The 13171-nt window shown below is 42.1% G+C and overlaps 2 protein-coding genes across 3 annotated transcripts; one reads left to right on the top strand and one right to left on the bottom strand.

Annotated features, from left to right (window-relative positions):
- Positions 1-297: 297 nt before the first annotated feature.
- On the bottom strand, positions 298-12948 carry LOC126629715 (uncharacterized). Of its 2 annotated transcripts, none has more exons than XM_050299820.1 (6): positions 12592-12948; positions 12282-12472; positions 12107-12152; positions 1378-1457; positions 1168-1284; positions 298-563 (listed from the first exon to the last, which is right to left on the bottom strand). In XM_050299820.1, the coding sequence occupies exons 1-6, from the start codon at positions 12788-12790 to the stop codon at positions 492-494; spliced, it is 705 nt and encodes a 234-aa protein (XP_050155777.1). In that variant the 5' UTR covers positions 12791-12948; the 3' UTR covers positions 298-491. The 2 variants fall into 2 exon arrangements, with proteins under 2 accessions (XP_050155777.1, XP_050155778.1); XM_050299821.1 differs by having other exon boundaries at positions 12587-12735.
- On the top strand, positions 6893-8156 carry LOC126629717 (uncharacterized). Its single transcript, XM_050299822.1, has one exon. It carries the CDS (start codon positions 7176-7178, stop codon positions 7848-7850), a length of 675 nt encoding a protein of 224 aa, XP_050155779.1. The 5' UTR covers positions 6893-7175; the 3' UTR covers positions 7851-8156.
- Positions 12949-13171: the final 223 nt, after the last annotated feature.

Raw genomic sequence — 13171 nt, 5'->3', positions numbered from 1 at the left:
TAACTAAAAACACTTTTGATATAAATGTTTTTGAAATCACATCATTAGAAAAATTTCAAGTGGAACTTAAAAATGCACTTAAAGTGTTTCCTGCACAAAGCGCATATCTGATGCTTTTGGAACCCAAAATCAATTTGACCATAAGCTTTCAGTCATTTTGAAATGCACTTATAAACACGCCCTTAAGCTAAAGGGCTGTTAGTGCTAGTAAACTGAAGGAACCAGCCACTGATGTAATTCATGCAAAGTCTGGTATCCTAAACCAAGTTACCAATGACGTTGATAACGCAATCTAGCTAGGGCAACAAATAAGAACATACATTTCTTTGATACATTTACTTGACCAAACAAACCAAACCAAACAAACCAAACTAGTGAGATAATAAATCAAGTGTTGGCAGACAGGATTCTCACTGCGTATAATACAACTGCTAACATAATGGCTCAACACAAGAAGCCAATAGAACTCGCAACTGCTATCATCTACAATTTCATATCTCGCCAGTTCCAAGAGGCTGCCTTGATCTATCACCAGAAGCCCAGGCACGATAATCCCTCACAAGCTGCACAAACCACGATATTAAAACTATATGACCCTCTCCAACATACAGTATAAGAATTACGATATTACAGTAAACCCCAATGCTGATCTTACAATTGTTATGATCAAATAGGTAACCATTGAGTTTGAGTTTATGAGGTTATATAATCAAACGCTATATGAAATGCAAAAACGCCATTTCAGTTTGCATGGGAAACCCAGCCACGCTAAATATCCTGCTCCACTCTAAATATCAAATTTCAAAGGCAAGTTTTGAGAGGTTTTTGAGAAAGCTGTTCACAAGATTTACTATACGTGAAGACAGCCCAAGAACATACAACATCATGCGTCAACTCTTAAATAAGCAGAAAACTTATGCTCAACTCACCCATAAAAAATTAAAGAAAAAAGCTAGCAATCCACGTAAAGAAAGAAAAGGTTTGAACGTATTGTAATTTACCTATCTAAAATGGAAAATTTTCAAGATGATTTTATTTTTCATTCCAATTTAAATAGTACAATAAATTCTTCAGAGGCCATGGTTATATGTGTTACAAAAATCATTCGAAGAAAATACAAACAGAAGAACAAACTGAACAAACAGCATTGAAGAAATGTCCACTAACCTGTGACATAAACCTGGGAAGCATAATTCTTAGTATTTGTTCAAGGACTTGAGTCCCAGATGATTCAATAGCTTGCACTGGGATTGCACGAAATGCAAAAGGAATATCAATGCTAACCTAAATTTCACAAAACAATCCACATAAGTTCCTGGACATAGTAAAATATGAACAAGCATAGTTATGCAGCAACAAAAAAAGATCTTATGCCACCTCAATGACGGTATCTGATTTGAGTTCTTGTAGTGAGGAGTTGGTTTTGCTAGCACACGATATTTGGTTCACCATAAAAGCTGCATTCCCATACCAAATCAATGTCAAAGAACTCCTGAAAAAGCATCAATCAAATGACTCAACATAATGATTGACTTCTCTAGTAGAAAAGAAACTCTTAATATCAATTTTTTGAATCGCCCAGAAAGAAAACCAAATTCAATTGCACACTACCACAGCCACCATCCTTGTGCAGTCATTGGCACAGCCTGGCAGCTGCGACAACTGTGCAAAAGCAAACATACAAAGAAAATTTGTGCAGATGAAATTCATAGGGTGGTGCTATCCACACACCCCTTTTTCCTTCCACACCCTCTGTTAATTTCTGTGCTTTGATCCTCTTCAATTCATTCAACCTATGGTAAAAAATTGACAGGAGTATGGGGAAGGTAAAAAGAGGTGTGCGGATAGCACCACCCAGCTTATACAATAGATAAACCACAAATAATCACTTATCCATTCTCAAATCTATGAAAAAGATTGGAAATTGGTCGTCATAGAAGGATCCAAAGAGGCGGTGCTGGAATAGAAAGACTTGGGTTTGCTGATATAGAAAATTTTAGAGTGTAAAAGACCAGAAAGCCCTTGCTTATAAACCCCTTATGCTCTCTCTCTCTCTCCACCAACTCTACCACCGATAAAAATGGGTTCTCACCATTGGAGTAGCCTCTGATCATTGAATATTAGGTGGAGACCAAGACCCATGTCTATATCTACCTCACTCCCACTTTGTTTCTCTCTCCTCCTTCCAATTCATTTTCCCATTACCCATCTACTCTTCTCTCGATAGTTTTCTTAAATGATCTACCTTAGAAAAATCCTCTTTCAATGCAACTCTAACTCTCTCGCTGAATTGGAGCCGATCCTGATAAACATATGGACGGTATACCTACATTATGAACATCCTATCAACAATATCTACCCTATATATCAATACTATATCTATGATATCAACATTAAACCAATACTAAATCTATGTAGAGGTACTTTAGAAATTTCAGTCTTTCAATACTATGTCGTTTGTGCAGTTCACGTCAATATTTCTATTTCCACAATCAGTAATTGTAATGTTTCTATAACAGCCAATTTCCCAAAAAGATTAAGCATCAAAGCACACAGAGGGTAAATAATCAGATTCCAAAACAGAGGGGTATATATAAATATACATATAGATTTGTAAACAGATCCGTACAAAGACCTCCACTAGCTTAAGCATCAATGCACCCACTTCAGTAGTAGATGCATTACCTTTTCAATTCAACAGTGAAAAAGATTATTTGCCGTCAATGCACCTTACCAAAGAAATAGATAAGGATATAAATGTGACAACTACATCTGATTTAAAGGTTCCATTGAGCTCACTCAGTTATCAAACTGATCCAAGTTTAAGCTCAACTCGGTAAGTTTAACGACCAAAGCCCAGGGTTCGCTACTCTTAGCTTGTCGGGCCTAGGAGACACTAAGGGCTGGCCTAAACAATTCTACCATTACATGCTTGAGTCAAATTCTTATTTCAGGAATTTGTAAGACTTAAAAAATCAATAAATTCCAAATTGATATTCAGAATTTGTAATTTTACCAATCTCACACTGATTGAATCAACAACAACAACAACAACAACAAAGCCTTTTCCCACTAAGTGGGGTCGGCTATATGAATCCTAGAACGCCATTGCGCTTGGTTTTGTGTCATGCCCTCCGTTAGATCCAAGTACTCTAAGTCTTTTCTTAGAGTCTCTTCCAAAGTTTTCCTAGGTCTTCCTCTACCCCTTCGGCCCTGAACCTCTGTCCCGTAGTCACATCTTCGAACCGGAGCGTCAGTCGGCCTTCTTTGCACATGTCCAAATCACCAGAGCCGATTTTCTCTCATCTTTCCTACAATTTTGGCTACTCCTACTTTACCTCGGATATCCTCATTCCCAATCTTATCCTTTCTCGTGTGCCCACACATCCCACGAAGCATCCTCATCTCCGCTACACCCATTTTGTGTACGTGTTGATGCTTCACCACCCAACATTCTCTGCCATACAACATCGCTGGCCTTATTGCCGTCCTATAAAATTTTTCCTTGAGCTTCAGTGGCCTACGACGGTCACACAACACGCCGGATGCACTCTTTCCATCCAGCTCGTATTCTATGGTTGAGATCTCCATCTAATTCTCCGTTCTCTTGCAAGATAGATCCTAGGTAACGAAAACGGTCGCTTTTTGTGATCTTCGCTAGATTGCTCCGGTCATTAGTGTGGATAAGTATATAAATGGATAGAGATAGGAAAGCAAACACAAGATGTACGTGGTTCACCCAGATTGGCTACGTCCACGGAATAGAAGAGTTCTCATTAATTGTGAAGGGTTTACACAAGTACATAGGTTCAAGCTCTCCTTTAGTGAGTACGAGTGAATGATTTAGTACAAATGACATTAGGAAATATTGTGGGAGAATGATCTCGTAATCACGAAACTTCTAAGTATCGGAGTGTGGTGTCGTCTTGACTTGCCTTATCTGTCTCATAGGTAGATGTGGCATCTTCTCTGGAAGTACTCTTCCTCCATCCAGGGGTGGTATCTTTAACTGGTGGAGATGCACAAGGTAATGTATCAATTTCACTTGAAGCTTACTTGTAGTTTCAGGCTTGGTCAAGCGCGATACAAACCATGTAGTAGGAGTCCCCCAAGTCGCCGAGCTAGGGGGTCTGCTGAAAGAGGTGACAGACAAGGTAAGCAATCAGAGCTCCGACTGATTGTTCACCTTCTCCCCATCTTGCAGCAGCATGAAGGATAAAGAGAAGAAAAATGAGAAGAGATGATATGAGATACTTTTGCTTTTGAAGAAGTAACTTTCCACAGGCTTATTCTTGAACTGAGCTGGAGGGTTTTCTGGTTTCCTCCAGAGTATAAGGCCGACTGAAGAATTTGAGGGTCAAAACAAGTCCATCAAATCTAGAGTACGTTCCACCCTGCTGATATGGGATACTTTTGCTTTTGACAGAGTAATGGATGTATCGGCACGTGTGCTGTTACGCTTGTCTCCACATGCTTCCTTGTATCCTTCGCACTTGCCCTATCTGTTCCTCAAGCAGATGCGGAATCTTCCCTGGAAACATAAGATGATGAAGATGAGTACTCGAGAGCAATGCCAGGTAAGTAATCAGGTAAGGGGTTCCAGGCAGTCAGTTCCTGGCTGGAAGCTTGATTCCAAGTGCTGACATATTGCTCTCTTTCTCCTTGTCTTGCAGGTAAAAACAAGGCCAAAAGAAAAAACAGGGAAAAAGCATGATATGGGATACTCTTGCTTTTAACCCTGATGATATGAGATATTCTTGCTCTAGTATAGCTTGTTTGCAGAGGTATTATCGGGGGGAAAGAAAGCTGAATATTTCGAAAGGCTTTGTTGGGAGTGCCCTCTCAGATATGATGAAGGGTTGAGCATTTTTGCAGGTCTGCCTGTCCGTTGGGATGGAGGTCGACATATATAGGAGTCTCCCTAACAACAAGTAGTAATGCTATTCCTTTACCCTGCTTGGTCATAGCACGGTAGTGGGAGCTGCCAGTTTCACATGTTTTAACTCTGTCAGAGCACTTTGAAAAAGTGGTCTGTGGTATCTGGCTCTCGAGATTCGGAGAACGATGCCTCTTCGATTTTTGAGAAAGCAATCATGCTGGGGGTCTGACTCTCGAGATTCGGAGAGCAGTGTCTCTTCGATTTTTGAGGAAGTAATCATGTTGGGAGTCTGGCTCTCGAGATTCGGAAGGCGGTGCCTCTTCGATTTTGGAGCAAGCAATCTTGTTGGGAGTGTTGTCTCGAATGTGAGTAAAGGTTAGACATGTTTGCTAGTCTACCTTGCCACGAAGCACAAAGGTTGACACACAGGGACTTTCCAATTATCCAGCAATGGTACTGTTCCTTTACCCTCTCTTCGATTTTGAGAAAGTAGTCATGTTGGGAGTCTGGCTCTCGAGATTCGGAGGACGGTGCCTCTTCGATTTTGGAGCAAGCAATCTTGTTGGGACTGTTTTCTCGAATGTGAGTAAAGGTTGGGCATGTTTGCTAGTCTACCTTGCCACGAAGCACAGAGGTTGACACACAGGGACTTTCCAATTATCCAGCAGTGGTACTGTTCCTTTACCCTTGTGGGTAATAATATGGTAGCTAGACCTTCAAAATTTATGTGTCTAAACTTTGTTAATGCTGTTTCTTTGCTATTCTTTTACCTTTCTTGGTCAGAGCGATGTAGTGGGAGCTGCAAGCTTCACGTGCTCAACTTTGGCAGAGAACTTTGGCAAAGTGATATGTGGTACCCATGAGTTATTGTTGCGTGTGGGAAGTGGGTGATTGAACAGTAAGATTCATGTGCTTTCTACTTCACCAGAAGTCTTCGACAGAATGCCCATAATTTCTGCAAAGATGAGTGTGCGTGTGACAGGTGCTGACAAGGCTAGAAAAGTAGATGCCTCTTCGATTTCTGAGATCGGCCCTCGTGGTATCTGAGCAGCCCAGCTTTTGAGAAAGCGAGCGCCTCTTCGATTGATTCGGAGAACGGTGCCTCACCGATTTTTGAGAAAGCAATCATGCTGGGGGTCTGGCTCTCGAGATTCGGGGAGCAGTGTCTCTTCGATTTTTGAGAAAGTAATCATGTTGGGAGAGTAGCTCTCGAGATTCGGAGGGCGGTGCCTCTTCGATTTTGGAGCAAGCAATCTTGTTGGGAGTGTTTTCTCGAATGTGAGTAAAGGTTGGGCATGTTTGCTAGTCTACCTTGCCACGAAGCACAGAGGTTGACACACAGGGACTTTCCAATTATCCAGCAATGGTACTGTTCCTTTACCCTCTCTTCGATTTTTAAGAAAGTAGTCATGTTGGGAGTCTGGCTCTTTAGATTCGGAGGACGGTGCCTCTTCGATTTTGGAGCAAGCAATCTTATTGGGAGTGTTTTCTCGAATGTGAGTAAAGGTTGGGCATGTTTGCTAGTCTACCTTGCCACGAAGCACAGAGGTTGACATACATGGACTTTCCAATTATCCAGCAGTGGTACTGTTCCTTTACCCTTGTGGGTAATAATATGGTAGCTAGACCTTCAAAATTTATGGGTCTAAACTTTGTTAGTGCTGTTTCTTTGCTATTCTTTTACCCTTCTTGGTCAGAGCGATGTAGTGGGAGCTGCAAGCTTCACGTGCTCAACTTTGGCAGAGAACTTTGGCAAAGTTATCTGTGGTACCCATGAGCTATTGTTGCGTGTGGGAAGTGGGTGATTGAACAGTAAGATTCATGTGTTTTCTACTTCCCCAGAAGTCTTTGACAGAATGCCCATAATTTCCGCAAAGCTGAGTGTACGTGTGACAGGTGCTGACAAGGCTGGAAAAGTAGGTGCCTCTTCGATTTCTGAGATCGGCCCTCGTGGTCTCTAGGGAGCCCAGCTTTTGAGAAAGCGAGCGCCTCTTCGATTTCTGAGATCGGCCTTCGTGGTCTTTGAGTAGCCCAACTTTTGAGAAAGCAAACGGCTCTTCGATTTCTGAGATCAACCCTCGTGATCTCTAAGCAGCCCAACTTTTGAGAAAGCAAACGCCTCTTCGATTTCTGAGCAGGCGCCTCTTTGATTTCTGAAGCTCCGTCGAGTGCAGATTTTTATAGAGGCTGGCATTAAGTTCCAAAGCACACTTGAATCTCCACCAGTAGAAGCTTCATTCTTGTACTTCTAAGATCTTGATTTGTCCGACCTCTTCTCTCTTCAACACCTTTGAAAATGTCTGGCCCCTCCGACCGTCGTTTTGACTTGAACCTTGTTGAAGAGGCAGCCCCGCCTTCTCCAGACAACATATGGCGCCCATCCTTCGTCTCCTCAACTGGTCCTCTTACCGTTGGGGATTCCGTGATGAAGAATGATATGACCGCTGCGGTGGTGGCCAGGAACCTTCTCACTCCCAAAGATAACAGACTACTTTCCAAACGGTCTGATGAGTTAGCTGTTAAGGATTCGCTGGCTCTCAGTGTTCAGTGTGCAGGTTCTGTGTCTAATATGGCCCAACGCCTATTTGCTCGAACCCGCCAAGTTGAATCATTGGCGGCTGAAGGGATGAGTCTCAAACAGGAGATTAGAGGGCTCAAGCATGAGAATAAACAGTTGCACCGGCTCGCACATGACTATGCTACAAACATGAAGAGGAAGCTTGACCAGATGAAGGAAACTGATGGTCAGGTTTTACTTGATCATCATAGATTTGTGGGTTTGTTCCAAAGGCATTTATTGCCTTCGTCTTCTGGGGCTGTACCGCGTAATGAAGCTCCAAATGATCAACCTCTGATGCCTCCTCCTTCTAGGGTTCTGTCCAGTACTGAGGCTCCAAATGATCCCCCTCCGGTGCCTTCTCTTTCTAGGGCTCTACCGACTGCTGAGACTTCTCCTAAGCAACCTTTGTGAAGGCTCCCTCTTGTGTGTTTATTTTGACTCATGTATATGTACATATTTGTAGCTTATCGGGGATATCAATAAATAAGCTTTCCTTCATTTCAACGTATTGTGTTAAATACACCAAAGCCTTCTTCGCTAAGTTCTTTGAATTTTCTTTTGTTGAAGCTTGTATGTTGAAGCTTTCTGAGTGGAGCATGTAGGTTGGGGTAGTGTTCCCTTAAGTTCCCGAGTGAGGAAAACTTCTTGGTTGGAGACTTGGAAAATCCAAGTCACTGAGTGGGATCGGCTATATGAATCTTAGAACGCCATTGTGCTCGATCCTGTGTCATGTCCTTCGTTAGATCCAAGTACTCTAAGTCTTTTCTTAGAGTCTCTTCCAAAGTTTTCCTAGGTCTTCCTCTACCCCTTCGGCCCTGAACCTCTGTCCCATAGTCGCATCTTCTAATCGGAGCGTCAGTAGGCCTTCTTTGCACATGTCCAAACCACCGTAACCGATTTTCTCTCATCTTTCCTTCAATTTCGGCTACTCCTACTTTACCCCGGATATCCTCATTCCTAATCTTATCCTTTCTCGTGTGCCCACACATCCAACGAAGCATCCTCATCTCCGCTACACCCATTTTGTGTACGTGTTGATGTTTCACCGCCCAACATTCTGTGCCATACAGCATCGCCGGCCTTATTGCCGTCCTATAAAATTTTCCCTTGAGCTTCAGTGGCATACGGCGGTCACACAACACGCCGGATGCACTCTTCCACTTCATCCATCCAGCTTGTATTCTATGGTTGAGATCTCCATCTAATTCTCCGTTCTTTTGCAAGATAGATCCTAGGTAACGAAAACGGTCGCTCTTTGGTATTTCTTGATCTCCGATCCTCACCCCTAACTCGTTTTGGCCTCCATTTGCACTGAACTTGCACTCCATATATTCTGTCTTTGATCGGCTTAGGCGAAGACCTTTAGATTCCAACGCTTCTCTCCAAAGGTTAAGCTTTGCATTTACCCCTTCCTGAGTTTCATCTATCAACACTATATCGTCTGCGAAAAGCATACACCAAGGAATATCATCTTGAATATGTCCTGTTAACTCATCCATTACCAACGCAAAAAGGTAAGGACTTAAGGATGAGCCTTGATGTAATCCTACAGTTATGGGAAAGCTTTCGGTTTGTCCTTCATGAGTTCTTACGGCAGTCTTTGCTCCTTCATACATATCCTTTATAGCTTGGATATATGCTACTCGTACTCCTTTCTTCTCTAAAATCCTCCAAAGAATGTCTCTTGGGACCCTATCATACGCTTTTTCCAAATCTATAAAGACCATGTGTAAATCCTTTTTCCCATCTCTATATCTTTCCATCAATCTTCGTAAGAGATAGATTGCCTCCATGGTTGAGCGCCCTGGCATGAACCCGAATTGGTTGTCCGAAACCCGTGTCTCTTGCCTCAATCTATGCTCAATGACTCTCTCCCAGAGCTTCATTGTATGACTCATTAGCTTAATACCCCTATAGTTCATGCAATTTTGTACGTCGCCCTTATTCTTGTAGATAGGCACCAAAGTGCTCGTTCGCCACTCATTTGGCATCTTCTTCGTTTTCAAAATCCTATTGAAAAGGTCAGTGAGCCATGTTATACCTGTCTCTCCCAAAACTTTCCACACTTCGATTGGTATATCGTCTGGGCCTATTGCTTTTCTATGCTTCATCTTCTTCAAAGCTACAACCACTTCTTCCTTCCGGATTCGACGATAAAAGGAGTAGTTTCTACACTCTTCTGAGTTACTCAACTCCCCTAAAGAAGCACTCCTTTCATGTCCTTCATTGAAAAGATTATGAAAATAACCTCTCCATCTGTCTTTAACCGCGTTCTCTGTAGTAAGAACCTTTCCATCCTCATCCTTGATGCACCTCACTTGGTTTAGGTCCCTTGTCTTCTTTTCCCTTGCTCTAGCTAGTTTATAGATATCCAACTCTCCTTCTTTGGTATCTAGTCGTTTATACATATCGTCGTAAGCCGCTAACTTAGCTTCTCTGACAGCTTTCTTCGCCTCTTGCTTCGCTTTTCTATACCTTTCACCATTTTCATCGGTCCTCTCCTTGTATAAGGCTTTACAACATTCCTTCTTAGCCTTCACCTTTGTTTGTACCTCCTCATTCCACCACCAAGATTCCTTTTGGTGTGGGGCAAAGCCCTTGGACTCTCCTAATACCTCTTTTGCTACTTTTCGGATACAACTAGCCATGGAATCCCACATTTGGCTAGCTTCCCCCTCTCTATCCCACACACATTGGGTGATTACCTTCTCTTTGAAAATGGCTTGTTTTTCTTCTTTTAGATTCCACCATCTAGTTCTTGGGCACTTCCAAGTCTTGTTCTTTTGTCTTACTCTTTTGATATGTACATCCATCACCAACAAGCGATGTTGATTAGCCACGCTCTCTCCTGGTATAACTTTGCAATCCTTACAAGTTATACGATCCCCTTTCCTCATTAGAAGAAAATCTATTTGTGTTTTTGACGACCCACTCTTGTAGGTGATCACATGTTCTTCTCTCTTCTTAAAGAAGGTGTTGGCTAAAAAGAGATCATATGCCATTGCAAAATCCAAGATAGCTTCCCCATCCTCGTTTCTCTCCCCAAAACCATGGCCACCATGAAAACCTCCATAGTTGCCTGTCTCCCTGCCCACGTGTCCATTTAAATCTCCTCCTATAAATAACTTCTCCGTCTGAGCAATTCCTTGCACCAAGTCTCCAAGATCTTCCCAAAATTTCTCCTTCGAACTCGTATCCAACCCTACTTGAGGTGCGTACGCACTAATCACATTGATAAGTTCTTGTCCTATTACAATCTTGATTGCCATGATTCTATCTCCTACCCTCTTGACATCTACAACATCTTGTACCAAGGTCTTGTCCACGATGATGCCAACACCGTTTCTCGTTCTATTTGTGCCCGAATACCAAAGTTTAAACCCTGAGTTTTCTAGATCCTTTGCCTTACTACCAACCCACTTAGTTTCTTGTAGGCACATAATATTTATCCTTCTCCTCACCATAACTTCCACTACTTCCATAGATTTTCCCGTTAAGGTTCCTATATTCCACGTTCCTAAACGCATTTTGCTCTCTTGAACTCTACCCTTCTGTCCTAGCTTCTTCACCCTCCCCCGTCTAATAGGATCAAAGTACTTCTTTTGTGTGTCCCGGGTAAAGTTGATAGGAGCATATGCTCCCAAACAACTTTGAGTGGAGTCGTTCGAAAAGAAGTTTCTATGGCCCCCTTGCTCATTTAACACTGCATCCGGGTGCCGATGGAGATACAGCGACCCTTGCTCACTTATCACTGTGCTCGGGCCACACAGCGTGCCACTTACGGGTGACGCCCTAGCTTTAGCGCGATTTTGTTCTGGATTCATTTTCATAAGGATTCGACGTGATCATGGAGTGCCGGCTGTCGACTACCTGACGCCCTCCCCCTCCTCCTTTATCCGGGCTTGGGACCGGCCATGTAAGACATAGGCGGAGTTTCACACTGATTGAATCAATGAAAAGAAAATAAGAGGCACGCCTCTTTTTACCAAAAGTGTAACCATCCAGTTTGTTTCCTCCGTTTCTTGTTTTTGAGCTCATTTGCCATGTGGCAACCTTTTCAACCGTAGTAAATACTTATCCCAATATTTACTTCCGATTGTGCCTCGACAAATTCAAAATTCAGTTATTTACATCCCACCGTGCCTTAACCAATTCAAAACTAGACATTTGAGCTCAATTGATCTTGAGCTTGGTTATGCATGTACTCAACCAAGGTCCAACAAACACAATTCTTTCATTGTTACTTAATAGAAGAACTTTGTGAGACATCAATAGGTTAGAGGGTAACTTGTAAAACCGCAAATGAACAATTCTTTCATTGTTACTTAATGATAGACTATAGTAGGTACTCATCACACCACAAATTAGTTAGTTAACCTTAAAACTTGGTCTGTTTCTTGTGAAACAACTGGTTGGAATTAAGCAGGCAATCTCAGATTACTTTTACGTAGCTCAGTGATAAGATTTTTCCACAATAACCCAATTAGAGTGCGCTTAAATGTTTTGAGCCCTAAAGTGTAGTTTTCAATATTGAAGCAGTACAGCTATAGCAACTTGCCGAAATCATCTCTAAAAATAGTACGTCTACGGTTCTAATTGTTTCAAAACAGAAGCATTACATATTCTCATTCTTCATATGCCATAAGATTAAGTAAACATTTTCTCACCGTCAAACTTGTCATTCTGCGCAACTGCAATCGGCGAACCATCCAGCTGTAAGCAAGAAACAGAAGCAAAAGGGCTCGTTAAATATTCACAATTCAATTCCTTCCATTGCGCTTACGGATTAGTAAACGTGCCATAACGAAAATGAGACAGTTACAAACACAAACACACACACACCTTGCAGGACAAGAGCTTAATGCTACAACCATTGGGCTGCTCTTCGACTTTAACAAGAAGAACAGGGCAAACCTCAAACGCAAAGAACTTGAACCTATACACATAGCACCTGAATGTATTCGCATCCACTCTCTCGATCCTCTCCGCGTCCAAAACCGAGTACTGACTCGCCGGCAAGCTCATATACTCACCTGAAAACACAACAACCACAAAAACCCTAATTACCCGAAATAAAAAAAATCGTCGAAAATTGAGAAATCAAAGCAATGACATTGCATGGAAAGAATCCGAAACATCATTCTAACATTACTTAGAGGACGCTGGAGCTGCGGAACCGAGACGGACTCGGTTCGGCGGGCGACGAATCGGGCTTTTGGGGTCGAATTGGCCGAAACGCGAACCGAAAGGACATGGTTGAGCTTGAGGAGTCTTGGAGACGTAGCGGTCCTGTGGCTTTCGTAGGGACACGAAATCGAACCGAATTTAATTGAGAATGAGCTCAGTGCCATCTTCTCTGTTTTTATATATGAAGGAATACTTTTTAATTTTTCTTTTCCCCAAAAAGTAGGGAAAATAGTTGTATACAAGGCAGAGGAAGAAGAAGAAGAAGCAGCGGTTGGGTTGGGTGGAGGATGATAGGATAACACACAAAATCAACATGTAGTTCCAAAATTCCTGCTGTGCTGCTTATACTTCCTTATTATTTTCCATGAAAATGATGTTTTTTTGGAGTCAAAACATTTTTGGTGTGGGTAAAGAATTTAGAGGTAGAACGAAGATTTTAGGAAATTTAGAAATTAAAAGTATTTTTGATAAATTTATACCACTTGATATTTAATGTCTGCGTTTTTATTTATTTATTTATTTTTCCGCAGCCTCTCTCCTACCCG

The sequence above is a fragment of the Malus sylvestris genome, chromosome 7 (assembly GCF_916048215.2).
Source record: "Malus sylvestris chromosome 7, drMalSylv7.2, whole genome shotgun sequence".
In the NCBI taxonomy this organism is placed as follows: Eukaryota; Viridiplantae; Streptophyta; class Magnoliopsida; order Rosales; family Rosaceae; genus Malus; species Malus sylvestris.
Note: the sequence above shows the minus strand (reverse complement) of the source record. Positions and strands in the feature narration are given on the sequence as shown.